This window comes from Diuraphis noxia, unplaced genomic scaffold (genome assembly GCF_037042655.1).
Source record: "Diuraphis noxia isolate RWA-SAM2 unplaced genomic scaffold, SU_Dnox_SAM2 contig0001, whole genome shotgun sequence".
Lineage (NCBI taxonomy): Eukaryota > Metazoa > Arthropoda > Insecta > Hemiptera > Aphididae > Diuraphis > Diuraphis noxia.
Genome location: NW_028301711.1, coordinates 46,529,723 through 46,557,081, shown reverse-complemented (window position 1 = coordinate 46,557,081; position 27,359 = coordinate 46,529,723). Strand labels below are relative to the sequence as shown.

The 27,359-nt window shown below is 29.0% G+C and overlaps 1 protein-coding gene across 1 annotated transcript; it reads left to right on the top strand.

Annotated features, from left to right (window-relative positions):
• Window positions 1-20,552: 20,552 nt before the first annotated feature.
• LOC107165902 (uncharacterized) lies at window positions 20,553-25,375 on the top strand. The gene is made up of 2 exons (XM_089230707.1): window positions 20,553-21,029; window positions 24,432-25,375. The coding sequence occupies exons 1-2, from the start codon at window positions 20,553-20,555 to the stop codon at window positions 25,356-25,358; spliced, it is 1,404 nt and encodes a 467-aa protein (XP_089086833.1). The 3' UTR covers window positions 25,359-25,375.
• The last annotated feature ends 1,984 nt before the right edge of the window (window positions 25,376-27,359 follow it).

The window sequence follows — 27,359 nt, the reverse complement described above, 5'->3', positions numbered from 1 at the left end:
GATAGTATGCTCAAGCACAGCATTTGAACATCATAAAAATAAAATAGGTACCTACCTACCGTAATGTTATTATTGATAAACGAGAAATTAGTTTTCATGGATACCTCTGCTCAGTACTCACACAGTCGCATGTTAATAATATTAATATCGTTGTAGATTAAGTAGGAATGACGACGAATAAATAATACAATTAATATTCATTGTGTGGGGCCTAATATTTTTTGACGCGCAGATTAAATCGATAATTTTATACGTGTCTCCATATAATTTATACTTACTACTTTATTCAATAAATACATACACGCACGTACATATACTTATATGGCACACACACACGCACTGCACATGTAAACAATCCATATGGTATGACAGGGGGTGTGACCAACGTATCGTATTTACTATTTACTTTTACGAACCCACCAACGTTGTTCGATCATTAATAATTATTGGTACACGGGGTATGTTGTATATAGGTATGTGTGTGTGTGTGTGTGTATAATTATATAGATGGCAACGATGAGGGGGTTAACATTTCAAAAACACCTAATCATATAGATATACAAAGGCACACAGAGAGACACAAATCGCTACTGGCAAGCATTTAATTATATTTAATAATCTAAATTACGAGGTGACCCGCGGATTGCATAACTAAAATATACGTAAGCTATTTATAATTTATTAGAGGTTTCAAGAGGTTTGATTACATTTTTTTCCTACCTTTATTTAAACTGGCGTTGTATTCTATTACCATTATTTTAATGGTGTTTATTAACTCGTCGAAGTTTAAATCACCCATTATTATATTATAATATAGTAACACTTCCACATACTTAAGCTGAATATTTTTCTGCGAATTTACAGAATTTTTTAAAAAGTATCAAAATTAGTATTAGAAAAAATAACACACAGTTTTTGAGTATAAAGTTGGAAATATGCTTTAAATATTGTACCTAAATCAATATTTCAAAAACGGAAAAGAAATAGCCAATACCTTGTTCATATTTTATTTTTGTTGTCAACCATTAAAATCGTATATCATTCAAAGTCCACCTAACATCCGATTTTCTCTTAGTCTCACTGTTCGAGATAATCTTAGAAGTAGGAATGTGCTGCAAGATTTTAATATTAACTAACTCGTCATTTGGAAAAAAAATATCTAGTCTAATTAAATTATTGAGTATGTGTATGTCAACTCGATATGTCACATGTGCGATGTGCTTATTGAGAATATTCAATTTACAGATTGTATGTGAGTATAATGTATTATTCTTAAACACTAATGTGTTAAAAATAATGTGTTTAAAACACATAATGATTTATTAATTTATTATATTTATATTTAAATAAAAAATTGAAAAAAATCTTTAATACTTTTTGGCATAGTTATTGTTAACTGCAGTTAAAATAAAAGTAAGCGTACCAACTAATTATATGATAGAGGTGGTATTTTTCAACAAATATACTTGAAAATCACATTGTACATTTTTATAGTAATTATTAAGTAAAAAAGAAGTTCCATCATACGTAAACACATATAAATCATAAATTAAAATAAAGCTTCTTAAAACCAACAGTATAAATGATTAATCAACATACAAACGTACCTATACATATATATATTATTCGGGAATCATGTGGAACCACATTCAATGCATAGTATAGAATTTAGAGGGATATAGAGCATGTCTTCTAAAAAAAGGTTAGATTATAATACAATTATGTTAATAAATTAGTAATGAAACGATAGAACGGTTTGAACCAAGATATAATAATATCGTGCGGTTTTGTAGTTTTATGTGGCACACGACTGAACCGCATATTATATCCAACAATCAATATCAATAATTCCAGCACTTGTCGCATTAACGAATGCCATATTGTCATTAGTATTGTAATTTATCTAGTGCGCACTAAAATATTACAGACAGAACAGCAACAAATTAACTGAGGATAGTATTAAAGGATATAGTATACCTAATAAAACATGTAAATGTTACCACAAATAATAATGGGTTTTGTCATATTTGCATAGGTACCTAATTTATTTCACGTTTTATTACTATACATGGTGATTTACCAAGAATGCTCATTCACTATTCATTAAAATTCTGATTTTTAATTTTTAAATATAGATGGTAGTATATGTATATATATACAGGGTGTCCCACAGAGATCTGACATTCTGACAAATGAAATAACTTTTGTTCTAATCAATATTTAAAAAAAATTTCTTTTAAATATAATTCATAGACACTTGCGCTACATTTTTAGAATACATTTTTTATTTTTTGATACTGAAAATAAAAAACATAAAAATTGATAAAATTTTTTTTTGAAATATTCAATATAGCCAATTTGTAAATCTGATTTTTAGAAAAATTTATATGGTAAAAACACTTATTTAAGTCAAATGGCTGAATTTTTACAATTTTTTTAAACATCAATATTTTCATTAAGTAAATTACGATCTAGTTTATGTTAGAAACCTTGTAATTTCAAATAATAATAAAGTTTTTTAAAAATATTTTATAAGAACATTTTTAAATAAGTTCATGTTAAAATCTAATTATTTTTTTTATTGTATTTATTTTAATAATATGTGATGTATAAACTATAAATTATTTTCATTTACCTAACGAAAATATTGATATTTAAAAAAATTGTAAAAAATCAGCCTTTTGACTTAAATAAGTGTTTTTACCATATAAATTTTTCTGAAAATCAAATTAACAAATTGGCTATATTGAATATTTCGAAGAAAAATGTATCAATTTTTAAGTTTTTTATTTTCAGTATTAATAATAAAAAATAAAAAATGTATTCTAAAAATCTAACGCAAGTGTCTATGGATTATATTTAAAAGACATTTAAAAAAAATATTGATTAGAACAAAAGTTATTTCATTTGTCAGAATTTCAGATCTCTTTGGGACACAATGTAGGTATATACGACAAGTCTATATTTTTAAATTCTTGAAATTTTCGGTAAAAGAAGTACACTGTAAGTATTTTAGTGTTTTGAGGCGATGCAAACTCCTTTTTTCAAACCCCGTTTTACTGTAGATTGTTTGGTAGATTTAAAAAAAAATTGATGAATCTAATTCATAATTCGAATGAGTTTTTTATCAGCTATTAAAAAGAGCATATTAAAAATAATAGGTGGTCCATAAAAAATATATTTTTTCATATGAAAAAATATAAAGTAGCCGTCAACTTATTGGATCAAGTATTTATATTTTATAATATATAAACGGAATATTTGTATGAATTACAAAAGTTGATAGATTACTGCACACAATCAAGTTAATACTAAAAAATAACTTGTTTAAATTTTGATTTTCAGAAAAATTGTAGGCTAAATAATATTTACGGTACCTACTAAAGGTGAAGTTTTTATTTGAAAAACCTAAGTTTATATATTGAATTATTTTGAAGTAGAATCTCAATAGTTTAAAAATATGATTTTACATATGTTTAAATATTTCAAAAATGTGCAAAGGTTTTGAATAAATAATTGCTTTATTGAAGAAAGTGTTTGATGAACTGCCCTATGTAATATTATTTTATATTGAATTGTGCATTTATTTATGTGAATATGGGACAAATTCACTTTTTCTGATGTTAAAATTTGAATTTCAACTTTCATTTTACTAAAAAAAATTGTTGTGAAGTATGTTGGTAAAGGAAATAGTAATTTAAAGAGACGGGTACAAGGGCGTAAACATTGGCGCAAATAGGTTGGGGCTTGGGGGGGACGTAGTCCCCCCATATTTTTGCCAAGTCCCCCAGTTCAAAAGTCAGTAATTAGGTAGTACTGAGAATATATAATATTTAGGAAATATTATATGAGGGGCTTTAGTCCCCCCCAAAATAATTTGTCTATTTGCGCCTATGTACGTAGATAGTATTTCAGAGGACTGAATGTTCTTTTCATTTATGTTAGTTAGTTCACAAATAGGCGTAATATTTTACTCTCAAACAGTACTTAAAAGCTACAATCTATTGATATATATTTATTTTGGCTTAACACTATTTAAAACTACCAGTTTTAAATTTTATATTTACACGATATTAAGATACTTATACATTTGTTGTGTATCTCTAGATCCACTCAAGGTCTATTTATTGGAATATAGCTTAAATATTATCTACGTAGTTGTAGTACTACAACAGAGATCAGAGACAGAGAGGTCATAAAAGTTTCATAAAATTACTATAAAATATATTTTTTTAATTATTTCATTATTTCTCATATCACTATTTCACCTAAGATTTGTCAATATAACGCCGATCTCCAGTGGTATTTAAAATATGTTCGTACATCGTTCATTCTATATTCTATGACAAATCTAATGGAATAACCAGAGTGTATTTAGTATGACTTTGAAACCGATACAAACATAAATTTAAAAAAAAAACATAACAAAACAAGGGCGTCTTGTATGCGGGATAGTATTCTTATTGGACCTAACCAAGGCCAATGTGGTGAAGAGCACTAAGGTCAATTGATTAATTCAAGGTGAACATTGGGAACATCCGATATGAGTTAAAATTTTATGCAATTTCATTACGAAGAATTTTATATAAAATATCGCGAGCGAGCGGTTTTTTTTTTAAACTTTTCCGAACAACGGTCGGTCGACTAAACCGTGTGACCTCATTACGCCGTCTTTTTCATTTTTTTCCTAGTAGATAAACCGAAATAAATGAAACCAAATACAAAGGTTCATCTGAAGTGGCAAACGCCCAGAGTTTGAGTAGCATTTTAAATGATAGGGGACATGTTACATACACGACAGGGGTTCGAACAATCGGTAAACATAAAGTAAACCCTTCATGCAATTGTCTTTGGGCTCTTGTTATATATTTTTGGCCATCCGCAATAAATTAACACGCAACAAGCAACAAATAGAAAAAATAGCCTCAGGGAGAAGCGCTGTGGCGTAATAGTTCACTAAACACTCGAAGATGCATATGTACATATCGGTTGTTACTTACTATTATTGTTCCTATCAAAAACGATTCCCACTCCAATAGAAATATAGAATTCCTTTTTTCGATTATATACATATATATATTATTTTATAATTGTTATTATATATAAATATTGTATTATATACTTTTATTTCTCACGGATAAAAAGAGTAGAAGGATAAAAATTGACGACTGTGGAATACTAGATGTAGTGACCAAGTGTTTGGTATAAAAATATAAAGTAGTCGGGTGCTGTAGGTACCTATTTAAATATTTTAGTACCAATATATCACCGTAGTTGCATAAGTATAATACATAAATATATTATATAAGTATTTTAAGATTGAAAGGCTGTAACACGATTCTGTAAATTGAAAAGTAGATAACATTTATTAGTATAGGTACCTACTATAATATTAAAAAGGTAGGTACCTATACGTCTTATTATGATCTATCGCATAAAGAACCGTCATTAGATATATCATATATATCACAGATAAATGTGTAAAACCACAATGATTATAATCTGTAATAGTACTTAGTATTTACCTACCTATCTCATCAACAATAATCCTTGCTAATAAATATCCGATTTAATTTTATTTTCAGTATTTTTATTTATTTTGTCAATAAATTAGTTATTTTAATAATTTATTAGTTGTAATTAAATTGGATTTCCACTGTCAGAAAAATACAAGACTTTTTACTTTAAACATAAATTTAATAAACATTTAAAAATACTATGACTATATAATAAAGATTTTTAATCAAGCTTATAATATATATTTATATTTATTACATATTATTTTAGTATAGTTGTTTCATATATCTAGGTATACCGTATACCTAGTCGTTCTACCTCATCTAAAAAAATTCCCAAAATGTTGTTTTCTTGCAAGTACCACTAGTATCTATCACTCATATTTTTTTATATATCTACCAATCGGCTACAGTCACATACTACTCTAATGATATAGAATGGAACACCTGTTTGAAACGACAAAATGTCAATATATTTATACCAAAATTAATGAGGATTCAAAATTACAAAGGTGATAATAATGTATATGCTATAAGTTTTTTTTATTATTTACCTACGTCAGTGCAAGGTGACGTTTATCAATTAAGATAACCGATAATTATTAACGTACTTATTATTTTCGATGGTTTTGGTTGCCAATTGATAATAATCAATAATTATTTAAATATAACATAAAATAATTTAATATTATCAAACATCAACAAATAATAAAACAAATTTATTTTCCATACCACCATGTGGTTTTTCGTGTACCACACTTAGGGAATGTGAATGAAGGCCCAAGGAACGGTGTAGGTAAGGTAAGTTTCATTCTTTAATATAATAGATTTATAGAATTCGCCAAATCAAAACTAATGTTACTTAAGCTTTCGATTAGAACCCATTTAATTGAATGTTCATTTCTGATCATTTGGTAAAAATTATAATTATAATAATTTTTCAATAGGAAATACATTTTTTTTTTTATTAAAAAGCATTTTAAGTTTCTCGTTTGCCTTTAGGTAGTTTCTGATTGTACAGTTTAAGTCCAATTAAGTGTTATAAAATAATATTATATGATCAACTTATATAAGTATACTATAACTTCAGTGATTATTTAATAATGGTCTTTGCATGGGTTTTAATGTAAAAAATAGTTATGTAGGTACTTTTTAAAAATCGGTATGTGGATGTCGGAAATAAATTCCTCTGTTTAAGCTGTTAGAGGTACCTATTTTGCTATTTATTAACCTATATTCAGAAATTGTGAATCACAATTCAGTCATATTGGCATACCTATCCTATAAAAATATTTGTTGTTTTTTTATTTTACATAGGTACTATTATCCAATATGGGACAAAATTGTACCCATCACTAATCAAAATAATATCATTATTATTTAACAAATTAATGCTTGGATGGACTGGATGGATAGTTAATACCCAAACCATTGATTTTGAGTGCAAATATTTTTAATATTATATTAATGTCTATAATAATATTATGACGGAATAATTAATTAAATTATTTTATTTTAATAATAATTTATTCTGTGATACCTAGTATACTATTATCACTATCGAGTATGACCGACTACGCCACTACGGCGACGCATTATGTGTTACAATATTCCGTACTGGTCATTACTTTAGCGACATCTGTTGACGTAGTCCGTACTTTGTGAACACGCGATTCTGTCATGACTCATGTGATGGCACCACCAGTACAGCAGACTGCAGATCCATCGCGTAGACGACACGCGGGAATTCATCTTCATCACGTCTACATAAATTAATTTTAAAATTTTTTTAGTACCGATTACATAGCTGTAGACTGTAGTTATAATTCCTATGATACAACACAATCATTCTTGGTTCCACAATGCCACCTGTGCGATGATTGTACATAACGCGTAAAAAATAATGTGATTATCGATGATTTTTGTGTACTATTTGTATTAGGAGTATTTGTATTCATTAAGTAAGTGAGCATAAGTAGTACTACACCTTCCGATTGTAAAATAGTATTTAAGACCATACGGGCTGTATCTGTATAAATCTATAATACATATTTTAAGGATACACATAGCCGTGCACTGACTCTAAAAGCCCATTTAATATTATCATCTAGTCAACAAGTTACAACTAGTCATGTAAATTTTATTTTTTGAAAACTATTTTTGTTTTACGTTATAAACTACGTTTTTTAGCTCAGCTCTTAATAGGTACACAATATTACACCACAGAAGGTACATACTACATAGGGAAATATTAAATCATTTTCAAACTTGCTATTATCAAAAATATTAACTAAAATTAAATTTAGTAATTTAATAGCTATACTTTTGAAAAATATTTGGGCTATTATTTGATAATTATTAAAATTTGGATTTGGATTTTGGACATTTTAAAACTGCGTCTCGCATACATTATTCGTGTAAACATTTTAACTAGTGATCGATCAATATTCTAAAGTAACGTACTTAACAAATAAGAGTACTTAGGTATTGACAATGTTTGGTACCGAATAATAATTAATAAGCTAATTTAATAGTATATAATTACCTTTAATAAGGCTATACCTCTATAGGTTTCAGGTGATTTAATTCATATTATCATAATATCATAGAAAACAACTTCGTATCTCAACTATTAGCGAGTAGGTGGTATTAAAGTTATACGATGTACCTACGTAGGTATATTTATAATATTACACATACAAACATTATGGACAGTTCACAGCGGTGTGGTTTTTATTTATTACCATTTTTACAATTGTTCATATTATTAGCCATTAACGTGTTCATTAGAGAACAATTAAACACAAAGACGAGAATATTTTAACGGGGGAAAAAATAAACACCTAACGCATAACGTCGTCTTCTGCTCTATAATCTTGGACCTCGACGCTGAATTAAAATACAATGGACACACACACACATACAAACTAAACCACGTAATATATTAAAACCTTCACGCCGATTAATTAATGTCATTAATTGTCTCTTTTTTAATCTTCATCGGCCGCTTTATCGAGCCCGCGATCGTGTACAACGCCTTCGTTCCCTACCTGGCGCCTCCGCGTTTATATTTTTCATCATTACAATATTATAATAAAGAGCCGTTCGCAATCGCACATCGCTTGTATAATATTACCCATTATAAACGACTTAATAATGCACGTCGTACGATTTACATTAACATTATAAATAATTCGTTAGTTTTATTAGTTTTAATTAGCGGCCGTTCACAATAATGTTATTATTACAATGTCATATTATATTGTTTTAAATTATTATATCTTATTTTTTCCTCCGTGAAATAATATACGTTCGTTTCGGGAACGGGTTTCATACAATACATATTTTAGAGTCTAATGTTATAGATGTTATATCCGTTTGGAATAATATTATTATTTTAGTTAGAAAATTATGGTTTGGTTGTACTTACTACCTACGCTTTTATTTTTATTGGTTATTAAAAAATCTACGACAAAAGTTATTAGCTTACAATTTTACGAGAGTTACGGTTTGACAATTTTGAAATAGTTACAAATTAACATTTTAGATTTTGAGTGGAACGATGAAATTATTGATTTTACAAGGCTATTGTATGATTTTTTTATGTTTACACGATAAGTTGTTAAAACAATGCTTCGATTTTCAACTTCAGTAGCTTTTCCAGTTGTAAAGTAAATCTAAATGGTGCTTTAAAGAGGTCATATTTTGAAATTTCTAATAGTTTTCAAAAGCACTGAAAAAAAAAATACATTTTAAAAATTAGTTGTTTATTATAATATGATACCTACTATATATGTATTTTATTTCTTCATAATTTTATAAATAAAATGTTATTAACACTGATAAATACTGATTCGTCTCTAAAGTGTCTGTGTGAGTAACGAGTATAATTAAATATATTATATAGTATAATTTTGTTTATATTTTATCTATACCGTAATCGCTCCGTTGTTGCCGTCAAATCGGACGAGACATATTGAATTGTGTCTCACTATTGATGATGGGCGTATGACAAGGTAAACGGGGGACGTAGTGGGGTATTAATAATATGTAAGATATTATTGATATTATTTTAAATAAAGGTCTTGGTTCTTTTTCGTATGAAGAAAAAATGCTTTAGCTATATAAAAAAAAAAATGTTAGGTGAATTATCAAAAGATCCAACATTTATAAACAATGTAATAGATGTGTTCGCAAAAAAACAAATTCGGCGAATTGATTTAAATAATATCCAAATATAATTATTTTATGTAATTTACTTTTTTATGATGATCAAATTTTTAAATAAATTTTATATAACACCATATCTTTGGTTGTCTTGTTGTCTACCCTATAAAATTGTTCACGCGCCGCCACTGGTTATAAGGAGGATTCCGATTAATAGAGAGTCCGTTAAAGCAAGGTTTTGATGTTGACAAATTGATATTTGTATAACTCTAAAAAAAATAATTATCGTAGACACATACAATTTCCACAGAATGTTTATACTGGCATTTTCTATACCTGATAAAATTTTTAAAATATTTATTGACACTTGAAATTGTCAACCTTTTAAGTTTTTTTATAAATGACAGTTAAATTTTATTTGTTTGTTAAAAAAGTTTCAAAATTTAATACTAGGTTCCTATTTTATTATTACAACGAAAGTTAAAAAAAAAATATATATACATGTAATCACAATTTTTTTTTTAATAAGAATTTAAAGTTTGAATTTTGACAATATACGTAAAAATCACGAAAATTTGCAATTTATTTTGAGTTAGAAATGCATAAGAATTTATCTTCTTAAATCTAAGGTTTGAAAATTCAATACAAGATTCTTTATGAGTTTGTATACTTTTATCTAGTAAAAAATGTCTACTGGAAAGTCATATTAAATTTGTATGAATATTTGAATTACATTGGATATTCACTCAATTTCTCTTGTACCGATATTCTTGTATTGTTGTTATTCAAAAACTAATAATTGCAGAAACTTGATATTTACACAAAATGTTTGTTTTATCAATTCCTATATTTTAAAAAATTTTCAAAATATTTCATTAATTTTTAATTTATTTATGGACGTTTGAAATTTTTCATTTTTTTAACTTTTTATTTTATAAATGTCAATAAAACTTTATGTCGTGGGTCAAACACTTGAAAAGTTATACAAGATTCCCCATAATATGTTGATAAATAGGAGTCGGAAAATAAATTGGCTCTTTTTTTTATAACTTTTCAAAGTTCAAATTTCGACAACATATTTTATTTTATTGAAGATTTACAAATTAAAATAATGATATTATATCATTTAACTCAAATTTAATATCATCCATTACAGAACCCACTTGTACACTACTGAGAGCGACCATGCACTTAACCGTTTTTTTTTTTAAGTTTAATTTTATTTATAGATATGTTTTAAATTTCTTAGCATAAATTAAAATTCTTTATATCTGTTACCGGCAATATGGATAATCCGGTATTTTGAAAAATACCTAGGCATTATATAAAATGCCGAAAATCACTCGGAAATAAACACAATACGAGCTTTGCCTAGGTATTATGTATAATGCCAGAAATGAAATAGGAAATATGATCAAAATAAACAAAATGTGTTGGTAAGACCAAGTGTCAAAATAAAAAGTGCATTTGCCTTAAAAATAATGTTTTGTGCACTTCAAAATGTCATTTTTCTATAACATGTTGTAATAAGTAGCTATTAGTTTAAGTAAAATTTATAAATAATATTACTATTATATATGTATAAAAATATAAATTAAAATTAAAAAATATTTATAATAAATAATATATAGTTAATAATAAATATAATTAAATAGATAAAAAGTAATATAATGTTTTAACAGATTATGAGAAATTGTTTGTTACTCTGCCTAAAAAGAAATTGGCATTTTACATAATGGCTAGGTATTTTATAAAATACCTAGGTTATATGTAAAATAATATTAAAAATTATATGTTTTATTTATATTGCCTAAAATGGGTCGGCAACATACATAATGCCTAGGCAGTTTGCAAAATACCGGAATTGTCTATATTGCCGGTGACATATCTATATATTGTGTTCATCCGTCCGATGGTTAACAGTCAATGGCATAATTACGGGGGATTTGGATTTCTTATGATACGACTTGTATCCGATTATTCCTCATGACTTTTTTTCAAAACTAACAAACCCTATTTAATTATTTTTACTAAAAATATTATAGTTTAACACGACTCTTTTATGTAAGCTTTACAAAACTAAAATAATATTACTACGCAATAAAAACTAATCAGTAATTATAAATGTCTAATTGCTTATATATATTGAAATACCTATACGGGCCACGACATATTCCAAGTGATTTTGGGAAATTATTTCGGAAACCTCGGTATTGCACCGCGTTAAGAACAATTATCCCGAGTAGCAATTTCAATGTTCAGTGTCGGTTCTAGAGAACTGTGCATTTTAAACAGTGCATACTCAGTTTAGGAACCATGCTGAAGAACCATTACGGTTTATGATACGTTTTTTGGTACATATGTTAACTGAATATTTTGTAAAAAAAATTGTATGGTTCATTGTCGGTGTATCCGACAGTAAATGGTGCTGAGAAAGTGCAAACCTACTGACGGAAATTGAACGGTTCAGAATAAATGTTTAGACACCATTCTAACACTGTAACGGTTACGTATAAGGGATTCGGTACAAATTTTAACCGAACATTGATGATAATAATTGTTTGGTTGATGGTCAGTTTATCCGACACTGAACGCGGTACTGAGACCGTGCAAACACACCGTTTCGATTAAATGGTTCAGCTAATATGTTTAATAGCCGTTTGGAACAGTTTTTTGAATATTATATATTATTATTTATTGTGCTCGTATATATAATATACCGCGGAGTTTGGTTGTAACAAGCCGTGTGGTAACTGGTAGTTAACCGCCACGGCGCCACCGGCTGTCGGTCGTGGACAAAAAAAAAAACGCGGTAAACTATAAATAGTTTTGTTAATATTATTCTTATTCATTAGGTCTTATCTGGTCAATGATGGTATTTATTATCAAATATCATTTCACAAATATCTACGAAAAAATTGTTTTTTCTTTTTATTATCAAACAATAATTATGTACTATTGTCTATTGTATTATTTACGTATTAACTATTAAGTGCACGTGCACTGCAGTTACAAATTAACTACAATTTATATTATATTTTCGATTTGCGAGTTTGCGACTGTTGAACATTGAAAAAGGCACAAGGAACAACGCACAATCATGTCATCGTAAGTATTTTTTATTTTACTATATTATAATAAGTATAATATTACATTAGTGCAGACAAACTCTATGATTATAAGTACTTATTATATATTGTATTCATTGGTGTGTATTAAAAAAAAAATTGTTGTTGCTAAAGTAATTGTAGGTGACTTATATCCCTCAAAATATTATTAGGTCTATATAATACCTGTCGATAATTTGTCCAATTTTCTTTCTATCAAAACTCACCAAAACATATTTTAAGGTGTTCCCTGAGCAACACTGATCTTACGTTACATGCCACAGATTATATTATATTATTTGGTTAATAGCCAATAGTCCAAGGTTAATATTTGAAATGCTGATCTTCTTGAGGGTTAGCTAAGTGATTAGAATCTATAGGCTATAATAAGTTTTATTAAAATATTCACACCATGTCAATAATTTCATTATACACACCTAATTAGTTACTATATACCTTACTTATATTATGAATATCAGTACCTATACTTATTACAATAATTATAAACTTTTGATCGCTATTATAGTATAAATATACTATGTTATATCAATATATCATATATATAGTCTATATAGTTTATAGGTACTATATTATTGCTAGTTGTGTATACTTAAGTTAAATACCTAATTATTTAGAAATTCAACATTATATCTGTACCTATACTTATACATGTATACATCACATGTGTAATGAAAGTTTACATATGCCATACACTATATTTTAATTTAAACATAATAAATGGGTATAGCCGGTATAGGTAATTATATTCTATTATATATAGTAAACTACATATTTAAAGTAAGACAATTCATATATGATGTATTATTTAAATATTGAACTTGATATTTACCTGCCAATGAATTGGTATAGGTGCAATAATAATAATTTACTATGGATTTAGGTTTGATTTAAGGGTTAGACTCTTTTATAATAACCTAAAAATTATAATTAAGTTTGTTAGATATGAAAAGTTATGTAAAATTATATAATTTGAAAAATCATTCAATTTCTATTCAAACTGAAATTAAAAAAGAATTATTATCTATATACCTACTTCAATATATGTATAATTTTAAGCACATCATCGTTTGTTTCTTATTTATATTTAAATAATAAGTTTTTAATTTATGCAATTCTATTATAATATGCAATTACTTAACACAATTAAATTAAATTATTTAGAAAAGTATTTATGTATAATTATTAGAAATTAAATCAAATTTAATAAGTACGAAATAGGTTATTCCTACTTTATCCTTATAATTTAAAATTAGATAATTTTATTTAAATAACTTATTATTTTACTCAATTTCCATAAATATTATAATAAATATACAATAGTATTTATTTCTTAATACATTTTACAATTTGTAAATTTAAAATTATGTTCTCCATTTCAAATTAATTTAGTGAGATATTGGGAAATAGAAAACTATATATGCTATATACCTATATAGGTATACACCAATGAACATAAAATATTTATATATTATACATACATCTAGACATACTCCATATGACTTGTTTATTGTAAACTGATTATTACCTACTTGAATATTTCATTTAAATCTAAAATGTATACAATCTTATACTATCTATGAAAAATATTTGTTATATCTACAATTTTTATATTTTAATAACTATAATTGTTTCATACAAAATTAATAGCAAACAATTTAGTCATAACTTATTATCCTATATGGCCTATTTAATAATTATATAGCTATAGGTAAGATATATCAGCTAGTAGAAAAAACTTTTGATTTGTTTAATAAAAAGTGAATTGTCTGGTAATAAGTTCTGGTCTTCTATAAAGTTGATTATTGTTTAAATAAAATAAACATAAATTTTCACACAGGAATGGCCTGCAAAATTTGATCAAACTTACATTGTAAATTTCAGTGCATAATAATATAAACCTTTTTTTATCAATTTAATATTAAATTTTTGGTTTTCAATATGTGGATGATTCATGAGTCATATCCCCAAACCCTAACAGAATTTTTTATTTTATTTTTTTTTTTTTTGGCGGGGGTTGGCAGTTTCCCCCTCACCGGTTCTCCCTGATATGCTACTGCGTTGTGCAGAGAACTGTCCTGCAAAGAAGGTCTGGACACGCCTATGACTATCTTATATATTATATTTAATAATAAATAAACTAATTGAAATTGATATTACTTTTTATAGAATCTTTGTCCGGATTTCTAAAGACACCTATAGACCAAAAAAAATTCACATCAGTGATGGATAATTATTTAAGACATGCACCTAAAGTAACCGCAAATAATGATGACTAAATTTTTTTAATTATTTCTGAGATATGAAAGTTAATTAACATTTGTTTTTAAGTTTTTATTATATTGAAGAATTTGTTGAATTTTTATTTTACCATCTAAAGACTAGTTGAATTATTAATTATTATGATTTTTTTTATTATCAATATATATTTATTGAATTGTTAATTATATTGAGACATTTGTTTGATTTTTAATATATAAATAAAAGTCTATTTGTATTATTAAAAATGTATAATTTTTTTATTGGTTATAAAGTGATCCATAAAACCGTAATTTAACCAACCAAACCACGGAAAATGAATGGTTATTAAATTAACTATAAAACGGTAACTGACCCGACTAAAGCATGAACAATTAACAGTTATAAAATTAACAATAACACGGTAACTTCACCGACGATTTCACTATAAATGCACAATTATTTAGATACTTATTTGCACCATTACACTGGTTTTAAACCGACATTTGCACTCTTAAATGACGGTGCATCCCATGTAAAAATTCGGTATTCATTTTTCTAAAAACACAGTGCAGTGAACCAGATTTTCACCGTGCCTTGAACCATAGAATTACTGATTGGTAAAAACATTCAGTGCACCCAAAATGCTACTCGGGATGTAATCAGAATTTGTCAGTCGGACTTAATTCTAAAGTTATAAGTTATAACCTTATGAAGATTTACCCATCATGGTTCACAATGGTTTGTACTTAGAGATTTTATATAAGCCAATATTTTGTTAGAGGTGTGGGGGGGGGGGGGTTAAATATTTCAATCCCCCACAAACATGACTCCACTGTTACATGTACATTGTTAGGATTATTGATAATTACGATTGTATAGATGAATAAATATTTTTTAAATCTTTAGTACACAATATTATAGTTTATTGCGTATAGTTATCGTGAAATACGTTTAGAAACCAGAGTTTTAGAAGGCTGGCAGAATAAGCTTTCCTAACTTGTTTCTTAGTAAAAGATATTAGAATTTGATTACAGGTATGTTTTTTTTATTTCTGATGCGATTAATATATTTTTAGCGTTCTGTTATCATGTTTTTAACTGTTAAAATTGCTAATTGCTTAACTTAAAAAGCTTATTATTTTTGTGACAGTTATTCTTTATCAAAAATATTTTTATAAAATGTTAAAATGTATTTATTCTCTGTGGGTAGGTACCCCATAATATTATTGTGTATCTAAATACCTAATATGATGTAAACAGTTTTTATTTTACACAGTAAGTATATATACAATTGTATTATACCAAGGAACCGATTAAATTTAACAGCGTTGCCAAAAAAAAAGTTTATTCTGTTTTTGGATGTGAAATATTTTTTTGAAAATATTCATTGAGACATACATAATTAGAAATACATTTATATGTCCGGGATATGGTATTTTTCCATTTTGAAAATGAATATTTGTCAATACCCAATACCGTAAATACCCATAATAATATCCTATCTATAATAATCTTACGTGTGATTTATCTAATATTGAATTCGTATATTCACGGTTTTCATTCATATAAAGAATAATATTATATACCGTACGTCTTATATAGTTATATACGATTATACTTACATACTACGCGTAAACGGTGACACACGTTTTCTGTAGTTATAATATTATGTAATAGCACATTATATAGGTTACTTATACAGTTATACATAAGTTACCTATAATATGTTTACGTGTTTGTACCGCGAGTGACTGTAACGATAATAATATTGCAACTTCCAAACAGCGTTTCCCACGTTTCTTATCGGCCAATTGCGAATGCATCGAATTCGTACATATATTTACACTTTTTACACTCACAGAGGGAGTTGGATTGGATCAAATTGAAAAATAATAGCCGCGTATATTATATACGTTTGGTATAATATAATAACATAACAATAATAATAAACCATCATGATAAATGTATAATAAATAAACCACTCGAAAAATAACCCACGGCGATCGAACACATAGAATTTTCGACACTTCAGAGGACAAAATAAAAATATGATCGTGTCCGACCTGCTGTATAGGCGCCCCCCCGCTGATGTCTATACTACTACAAGTTCTGTGAATGTGTGTGCGCGCGCGCGGTGCGCGTGTATGTTACACTGCATGTGCACATATTGTGTACGGAATAATTTTGTAGTTATTTATTGTTACTCGCGAGTGCAGTATGTTGAAGGTACACACCATATTGGAAAACTGCAAGTGGTGGGAAGGCACCTAGGGGAAAGGGTACAGATGAAAAAAAAAATGTATAATAATAAGCGTACAACGCGATAATAACGAGACGTATATTAAACATCATCGTAATACATATTATATATTATCACGTTTGCACGAGCTTGGTGGATCACTGACATAGAAATATTGTAAGCCCTCACACGATTATTTTGCAGTACTTTCCTATTTAACTATTATTTATTATCTATTTTTAAGATTAATTAAAACGTAAGATATAACTGTAGGTGTGTGTCTGTCTGAATTTTTTAAAACTTTTACTTTTGATAACGCTAACCCGGAGTCCCTTATACCCCTACGGCCCTACCCCTTAAAAAAATCAAGCAAACGTTGTTAGATAATAATCATTCAAACGCCATATTCAATCATCTAATTGGATGATTAATATTATTATAACGATTGGATTAGTGTCATATAATACTTTAAGAACAACAATATGGTAAAACAGGTGTGTCCACTTGTCCTCAATATAAGTAATTAAAATAAGTTATTAAATTAAAAATGTTGCTGATACTTATTAGTTGTTGTGTACACTCTACAGTGTACATATACTTAATAATAGTATAGTTTATTTTTTATACCTACACTAGGGTGTTCCTTAACCATACGAGAAAAAAAATTATGATATATTTTTAGTTTCACCTCCCAAATTGATGTGTACCTACGTCCTACACCTAAAAAGTTATTCAAAATTGTAATGATTTATGTTATTTTACCAAAAAATTGGTAATTTTAATTATGAAAATAAGGCAATTTATCTTGGCTACAACCAGAAATTGTCTTTTCACTAAAAACCAGCACAAGCTTCATTGTACCTACATGTCAAAATCGTGACATGAGGTTTTTGGGTACTCCCTATACATATTTTCAAATAAATTTAGAATTTTTAACTCTTTTGGTGTGCGCCAGCGCAATACAACTTACATTTTTTTTTAATGGAAACGCTATTTTTTTCTACATATTCGGATCAATTATTTTTGTTTTTAAATTGTTCGTTTCAAAAGTTTTTTAGAGTATTTCAAAATTTGAATTTATGCATGATTCGTGTTTAATGAAATTTTCATTTATATAACCACTGGAAATAATAAAATAAGTGAAATGATTAAACATAATTTTTAGAATATGATATTTCGGCAATTATTATATTAATTAAATGTATAAAACTATAAAATATATTTATATCGATAACGGCAATATTAATATTATAATAAAAAATACACATCATTTAAGTCACTTCAAAGTTCAGTCAAAGTTTCCGTCTTGCATTGGCTGCGTACGAGTTGATTGCGGGTACCTCTTTAACTACACCGATACCGTTGAGTTGATTCCCGGGCGATTAAGAGGTATGTACGAATTGATTCCCGGGTTATTATATATTTTTTTCAATGTTTAGTAAAATATTTAGCCTATTAGTATAGGTAACCCAAGAAACACCACGAGGAGGTTGGCTGACAAGTTTCTCAAAAATGTTGTTTTTTTGTAGTTTTTTCATATTTTGAAAATCATTAAATTTTTATTTATTAATTATTATTTGTATTATATCATATTGTATTTATTATTCATTAAAAACATTAAGTAATTAAGTAAAAAAATACAAAAAATTTAGTAATTTACTAAAAAATTAAATTTTTTTTAGGTAATTTGGTAAAAATGTCTATCATATTGTTTTTATAAATTGGTATCTGCAGGTAATGAGATTATACAACAATACGGAATCAAGTCATACCTATCTCTTAATGACCTGGGAATCAACTCGTACATATTACCTAATAATAACCCGGGAATCAACTAATACATAAAATAGGTCTCGGGAATCGGCTACCATTGAATTGGCTCCCAATTTTGGGTAAATATAAATTCGATCCTTGAATTGGCTCCTGAAAAATGTATATTTAAATTGTTAAATATTATTTTTTAACCAGGGATTCTCATATGATAGGCGTTTACTTTTACGATGTAAAATTCAAATATATTCAACTTTTTATATATATTATATAGTACTCAATCTGATACAAAAATTATTATAAGTATAGACCCCGAAAAATAGTCTAATATAATATTTTTGTTTAACTTATTGATTTTTATGTATACATTTTATAATGACGCACTTTGCTAAAATACTGTCTGTTTTTTTAATTTTTAATTTATATAATATACATAAATTTTATAATGACGCACTTTGGTAAAATATTTTCTGTTTTTTTACATTTTTTAATATAATTTTGTGTAACGAATTACGAATTATACGTACTTTAAATTACTAACATATTGGCAATCAATACATTTTAAAAAAAAAAACGGTAGGGAGCTAATTCAACAGTAAATTCTTGGGAGCCAATTCAAAGGTACTTAGTAAGGGTAAAATATTGACTACCTGTATTGGGGAGCCAATTCAATTGCTCCGATCGTGCTTGCTTTAGTTCTCATTTAAAATATCACATGCTTTTGGTTTTAAATCCAGAAGATTGATAGATGGATCTGTCATCTGTATAAACCACAGTGTTCAAATATCCAGAAACATTAAGAAGTCTTAATATACCTAGTTTAATTTAGTGAATAAATTTTATTTTTTATTATAATATAAATTATAAATAATTTATGCATTTTATGGTAACTACGTATGTTAACAGTTACGTTAAATTTAATTAAATATAAATTATGAATAAGAATTATTAATCTGCGATCTGTGTGATGTTGTAACATAGGCAGTGATTGGAGGGGGGATTGGAAGATAATATCTTTTACCTGTATTATATTATAAAATTCAAAATCAGTTCATTCTTTGTGGAACGCCCTGTACAATAATGCACGTCCAATAGTAGCCACGGCGATGCAGATAATATTTACTCTGTCATCGTCGTGCGGTTATTGGACAAACAAAAACAACCAAACTAAACAGAATTTCGTTCACATAAACACTGTACAACTCATGTTATTTCGATATATTACACTTATAAAATATACCTTAACGGGTAAAAAATTCAAGCTCCTCGAAGTAAATCGACGACGGGCGAGTGCAGCTATATACACAACACAACTCAAAACTGACACGAAAACTAACACATCTATCATAGCTGTATAAAAACACATAGTCTACGGCGACATCGATACGATAAGTTGTTAATCCGTCGGCTGAGACTCGCCATCACTACCATCATTATCGTCTGCATTAACATCATCACCGTCGTCGTATAGATCAGTCATCGACATTGATCCATCATGACCTGTTGGGCTTCAGACGGCGAAGAAACGTTTCTTATGCCACTGAAGAAAAGGAAACAGCTGCCGTGTCCGGGCGACGATCAGTCGTTGCATGAAAAAGGGTGCAAAACGGGCCCAAACAAGAGCGCCGCTCTCAGGCCCGGCAGGCGTAGCGGACGTGAAGAAGAAGTCGATGACCTAGAGCCAGAGACAAGCTCCGGACCTCGTTTCGAGGACTCAGTCGAGTGGCAGTCGACCAAGACTGTGGCAGAGGGCCTCTTCCGGGCATTGGGCCAACACTACGACCAACCGTGGTTCCCGACCGTGGTCAACGAGTGGTCCGCGCTATACTACCAGTGCAACCATGCGGCCGATTACTGGGATGCCTGGGACGAGTGGCTGGCCGGCGACGAGGAGGTCAGACTGGCCGTCTGGTCTGAAGTGCTTAGACACCGGGAACAGCACGAGAGACAGCTGGATCAGCTGAACCGGAACGTGTTGTATGACACCGGCAAGTGCAATCCAAACGCCGACTTGATGGACGTACACGACGGAAGTGCCGCTGAGGTACAGTTCAATATCAGCACTTGATTTGGTGGTGGCGCATGGATTGGGGGTAGGGTGAAACGAACCGGTGCTTCAATGAGGCTGTCATTATTTTAGGCACCTCAGGTTGATGTCCTAGATTTAATAATTTTAGTTATTAAGAATAATGAATAATTATTGTAAAGTAAAAATATTTCTTTATCCCTACTCGTGACTAGATTTAAAAAAAAAAATCATAACTCAACCGGTATTTAGTTGAATTTTTTATTTTTTGAATCCATCTTTTCACTTTCATCAAACAAAAAAAAATTGAATTAATGCATCATAATATTATGACACAATTTAACTTTTTTTAAGGATCTCCGATACAAGTAAATAGTTGTATTCCAGCCTTCTAAGGGACTTAGATCTGGAACACACATTATTATTATATATTTTGTTGTTATTTTTATTTACCATTATTTTTTATAGTTGGCTATTTAATTAAATTATTATAATGTTGATGGGTTTGGCTGGTGGCTTTTCTCCAGTATTTCAGTGGTAATGGCTAAGGGATAACATTTTTTATAAACTATTCAAACTTTTGACACTGGCTTCCGGAATTATAATATTATTTAGGTTCATCGAAATGGTTATGTTGTATACCAATAGTAATATTATTCGATGAAATTTTCTTGTTTTTATTACTACAAAATAATATCATCAAATTTCAGTCACGGGTCCGTCATCCAAGACTGACATTTATATTTTTCCCATATGTACCACATTTATAATTTTTTGTTTTGCCTCTGTGTTCATCGATCACTACAAAAATAAGATAGGGATTTATGCAACGAGTAGAGTCTACTAGACTATTCTACGAAAATAATTTCACGTACGAAAAAATGTTTACGCGTGTCATGCAAGGGACATATGCGTTGGGCATAAAATATATTAGGATATAACTAAAAATTTAAATTTTGTAAGGATTGTATTATAGATTCCAGTTTTATAGGAGATAAGACCAGCGCTTTTGGTGATTTTGAGTTAATCGTCTGGTACTATGGGCGATGGGTCTTCACATGTTTTCCCTTCAAGCGTCATCGGAAACTTCCAGTGTAGGTGTGACAACATTTTTAGTTCATTTAATAGAATATTATTATAAACTATGATGTAGATAGTTGATTTATTTTTTGTACGAGACCCTAGGACAAGGTTAAGAGGACGCCACACCCGCATGTGTTGTTTCAGACTTACAAGTGCGCAATGTAGCAAATTTTACTCTCAGCAGTTCAATTTAGCTCCGTTAATTTAAAATTTAAAGTGAATTGACCTCTTATGAAAATTAAAGATAACATTATTACTTTGGTTATCAAAGAGACATTTTATTATAATTTTAAAGCGTGTTATGAATATCTTTAAAGTTGTGAATTGTTTGTATATCTTGAAATACTCATAATTTGCTTTAAAATTAAAATATTTTAAAAAGCCTCTGTGGTAATCTAGATAATAATTTTACCTTTAATTTTTATTAAAGGTCAAATCTCTTTAAATTTTAAACTAACGGAACTAAATTGGAACTGCTGAGAGAAAAAATTGCTATGTTACGCACATGTAAGACGGAAACAACACATAATGCGTGTGTGATGTCCTCTTAACCTAAATTTTGTTTTCCCTAAATCTTAAATACACCCCCGAGGAATGGGGCGTCAGTCGTTTCCGTTAATAAACTCGATTTTCTTTTACGCCAAAACGAAAAAAGGTTCGATTTTATTTTCCACCAATCTATTTCTGCTTACCTGTCTGAATTATGGTTGGAGAACGAGTATAGCTAGTATTTATAGTAGGTACTAACTTTTCTGGTATTTTAGACATAAAATCTTTACAAATGAATTTAAAACTTTTTGAGGATCTAAAAATGTTAATCTAAATGTAGCCCTTAGCCACTCGTTTTTTTATATTCTGTACCAACTCTGGAATTTTACAATACCACACTTGTGTTAAATGAAAATGGCAGCCAGTAAGATTAGTTTAAGGTTAAATAGTTGATATAGAATTCTGAAATAAATTCTAAATAATCTCGAAATCGACTGTTACATTTTTTTGGATTAAAAGTCAAATTTTTTTCATAACATTTATTTTGAATTTTAAAAAATTCAAACTCAAAATTTTAAAAACTTGTGTATAAGTTTTAGAGTTTTTATTCTTCAATAAACAAAAAAACTAGAGGTATGTAAAAATTGTTCTTTAAGCCATAAATGGTAAATAACTGGCAAAAATATTTTGGACAATATTCAAACATTCCGTCAACAAAAAATTGTATGTGATTCGTAGAGAAAATTTAAATTTGTTTCACACGAAAATATAATTATACTTGTTTCTTGGGCATTTTAACACAGATTCTTCTCCATTTGAGGTAGATGTGTCAGTGTTATCTATTGCAGAATGGAACTCATTTAATCATGAAGGATTAATCGGAAATGAATGCTTTCGTGCTCGATATATAGATTTACGAATAGCTGAAACATCATTGACCGTAAAGTTCGAAACACTGTTATTCTATTGAAGTCTTTCACTGATAGAATTTACTGATTTTCGTTTACTAGCAGTCGCCATTAATTGCCTATCGATATTATAGAACATGGGTCATTGCATATGTGATCTACAGTACAAGTAATTAATACATACCAAATTGAAAAAAAAAATTAAAATAAATACATTATTAACATATTTGTTGTACTGATTAAAACATTGTCGTTATCAACATAAACAGTTGCGGTACTAGTTTTGATGAAACAGCGAAATCGTGAAATATTTGTTTTGAGTTTTTGACTAACTTGTACGAAAAATTAAATTTGAATAATAATATTATGTTGCCACTTCAGTACTCACAGATCCGGTCACAGAACTACACGTGATATAGGTTAAATAGATTTATATTTCTTTATAATATATAGGTATTTCTACGTTTAAAATCAATAATTTCTTATGATATCTTCAATATTAAATAGTTTATCGACATAGTTATATCGATGGTCGATAGCACTACAGACAGACTAGGGGTTCTCAAATTCCAGCTCAATAATATAGGTAGAAATAGATTTGGTGGAAATGAAAATCGAGGTTTATGGTGGAAACGATGACCAAAATTTGTCGAAATTCTGTTCATTATTTAATTAAATCATTGCAATTGGAAGAAGCGTGGTGGCCTAAACATGAACACGATTAGATGTATAAGATTACTTAGCAATATGTTTTGAACAGTTTTATAAGAAAATTAATTTCTTTTATATTATAGTCCCCATCATAATTATTCATCATCATATGGTATAATAATATTAGTTATTTAATATATCTGATACATATTAACAGGTAACGGAAAACCACGGGAGCCCGAACAAGGCTAGCGATCGATTTGACCTGCTGCACAAGAATGTAGAAAAGTACTACGAGAAGGATCTATCATCAAACGAAGAGAGGGAGCTTGTGGATGCGGAGGTAGTTGAAATTTCACTTGCAGACCCGGACGACAACCCTGATTGGGTGCAAATGCGGCGCAAGATGCGTGGTTCGTTCACGGCATTGAACGTAGCCCAATGTGAAGTCAGTGCCGAGCTACTGGACCACATTATGATCGAGCTGTGCAAGTACTGGGCTAACGCTTCTGTCTCTGAGCAATCTTACCCCATTGATCCGCAATTGGAGCGGAACATCATGAAAGAGATTCAAAACTTCCGGTTCAAACTATTCGGTGTGGCCATCGAAATTGAACCGGAATTACAGCAGCCGGATCTAGATGCGTACCAGGAACCGGTACCGCACCTAGAGCCGGAACCTAGTAGAAAGCCAAAATCTTTCCGGAAGCAGCTACTGCGTCAGGAGCCAGAACCTTGTCGGACGCCAGAACTTTGTAGGAAGCCTGAAGCTCGCCAAGAGCCGAGCCAGTATTCTCCACGAGAGCCAGAGCCGAGTCAGTATTCTCCACGTGAGTCAGAGCCATGTTGTTCACAGAAACCGAAACCGGAACCGGAATCATATATCTCACCGAAATCGGAACTGTGCCAGAAGGCGGAACCTTGCTGCCCACGGAAACCAGAACTGTTCTGTCCACTGGGGCCAGAAGCATACTGTTCACAAGAGCCAGCACCGTGCTGCCCACCACCAACAAAACCTAAGTGCTGCGCTCCTAGACGGTCTAGCAAGACCAAAATGGCTGAAGCCCGAGCTCGGCATAACGCCACACAAGTTCGAGATCGCGACGTCACAACCGGATGGTTGGGAGGTCGTCCTAATCCATAAGCCGATATGTATTTTATTGAAGCCTTTTATGTATAGTGTATACTCTATACACACATATATACGATATAGTATTATTATAAATATATAGTATACTCAATTCAACTCATATTTATTTTAAGTGCTTTATCGAGTAGTTCGCAAAACCATCATCCATTAAATCATTAACCTCAAGGCTGTATAATTTTTAATATGTTTTATAAATTATAAATAAAATTTATAATTTTGTCGTATAATCTTTTTATACACTTCGCTTTCAACTATCTCATACTTGGGTTACTGGTCAATAATGCAAGTTATGGTAATTGTCATATCATTATGTTGCTACATATAGGTATTCATAATTAAACAAAAACACAGGCATGACAATAGGTGTATACATGTAAATTGGTGTATACATAATATGTAGGTGCATTTTATTTAAGTGGGAAATTCTACAAGGTTCGTCATCAGTGGGGAAAACATTAATTTATGTGCAAAAAAATGACATTTTAAAATAGTTTTTATCATTAAAAAATGATCATTAGTGTATAAATAAATAATTTTAGAGGGGATTAAAGCTCCCTTCGCATATTCAAAGGCTGCTTGAATTCTTTTTTCAATAAATCTTTGTTTTTTATTACGATGAATGCTAGTCATTAGGTGCTTCAATAGTTCAATACATTAATCGCTCTGCTCAGAAAAAAAAATCATATTCATATTCATCGATATCAAGTCTGAAAAAATAGATACCTATTCAAAATCACTTCTATAATAATCTACTTAACTTGTTAATTTCATAAATCCGTTAAAACAAATTTCTTCAGTTTTTTTTTTTTTGGCTTTTTGGTCTAATAGCTACTACTTTGTAAATTGAAAAAAGTTTACCTAATTTCATATCATTGTCAATGTTTGAACGTACAGATGTTAGTTGATGAAAAATATAAATAATGACAGACTTACTAACTTGGCATAGGTGCAATTGTGGTTAAAATTCTGGGGGGCTACTGCCTAAAAAAAACTATTAATTTAAAATAACATATGTAGCTTATATCTAAATTTATGAAGGGTATTTTTGGGGTCTAAGTCCCTTATAACTTCACTTGTGCCACTGCTACCGGGTTACTGATCACTGATGTTCGCTTATTGCTCTTTTTATGAAATATTTTTATAGGCTTTTATTGTCATATTTAACGATTATACAGTAGACACACATACACATTTATATGCGTTTATTTTGCACACACTTATACTTACAGTTCACTGTAATGTCATCATGTTAAATTAGGCGAGGTTTTTTTCGATCAGAACCAAAAATTGTATATTTACTTTATTTTATTTACAGTCAAAACTCTTTATAACGAAACTCTTTACAACAAAAAACTCTATATCGCGTAAATAAATTAAGTTAACTTATAATGGTTGGTTTGATTTAAAACCTTTTAATTACTCTTTATTACGAACACTCTCAACAACGAAAGAAATCACATGGTCCCTTCAGTTTCGTTATAGAGAGTTTTCACTGTATTTAGAAATGTATTAAAACTATTACAATAATTATTGTTATTGATTATTTGATTAATAATAAATAGATACACAAATAAGGACATTTTATATAACTTATATTTTTAAAAATTTTTATATCATGTATACAAAATGTAGTTTCCTTCCTATAATTGTAGATATAATATGAACATATTGTCTTTAATAACTGTAGAATATATTAATCAAATAATTATTGACAACAAATATATAGTGTTATTATTATTATTTTAGGTACCTATTATATTACATTATTAGCTATACCTTTAAAATTTATAAAATTTATAGTTAATAGCATTGATAACTTTCGATATTTATAAAAGAAAGTAGATACTAAACTTTTTGGTTTGGTTGACAAGTGAATCGGCTGAAAAGGGAAGGGAACGATTTTTGTCGAAAACGGCCATGCCTATTAAATTGCCTATGTTAATTTCCTTTAAAAAAAAACCGACTGCAGGCAGCTATTTAGCTATTTAACACTGG

What these genes read in the sequence shown, in the direction of transcription:
- LOC107165902 (XM_089230707.1), top strand. Translation starts at nt 20,553, where the DNA reads ATGACCTGTTGGGCTTCAGACGGCGAAGAAACGTTTCTTATGCCACTG. An exon ending in TGGATCAGCTGAACCGGAAC is followed by an intron (nt 21,030 to 24,431) that starts GTGTTGTATGAC and finishes ACATATTAACAG; the next exon opens with GTAACGGAAAACCACGGGAG.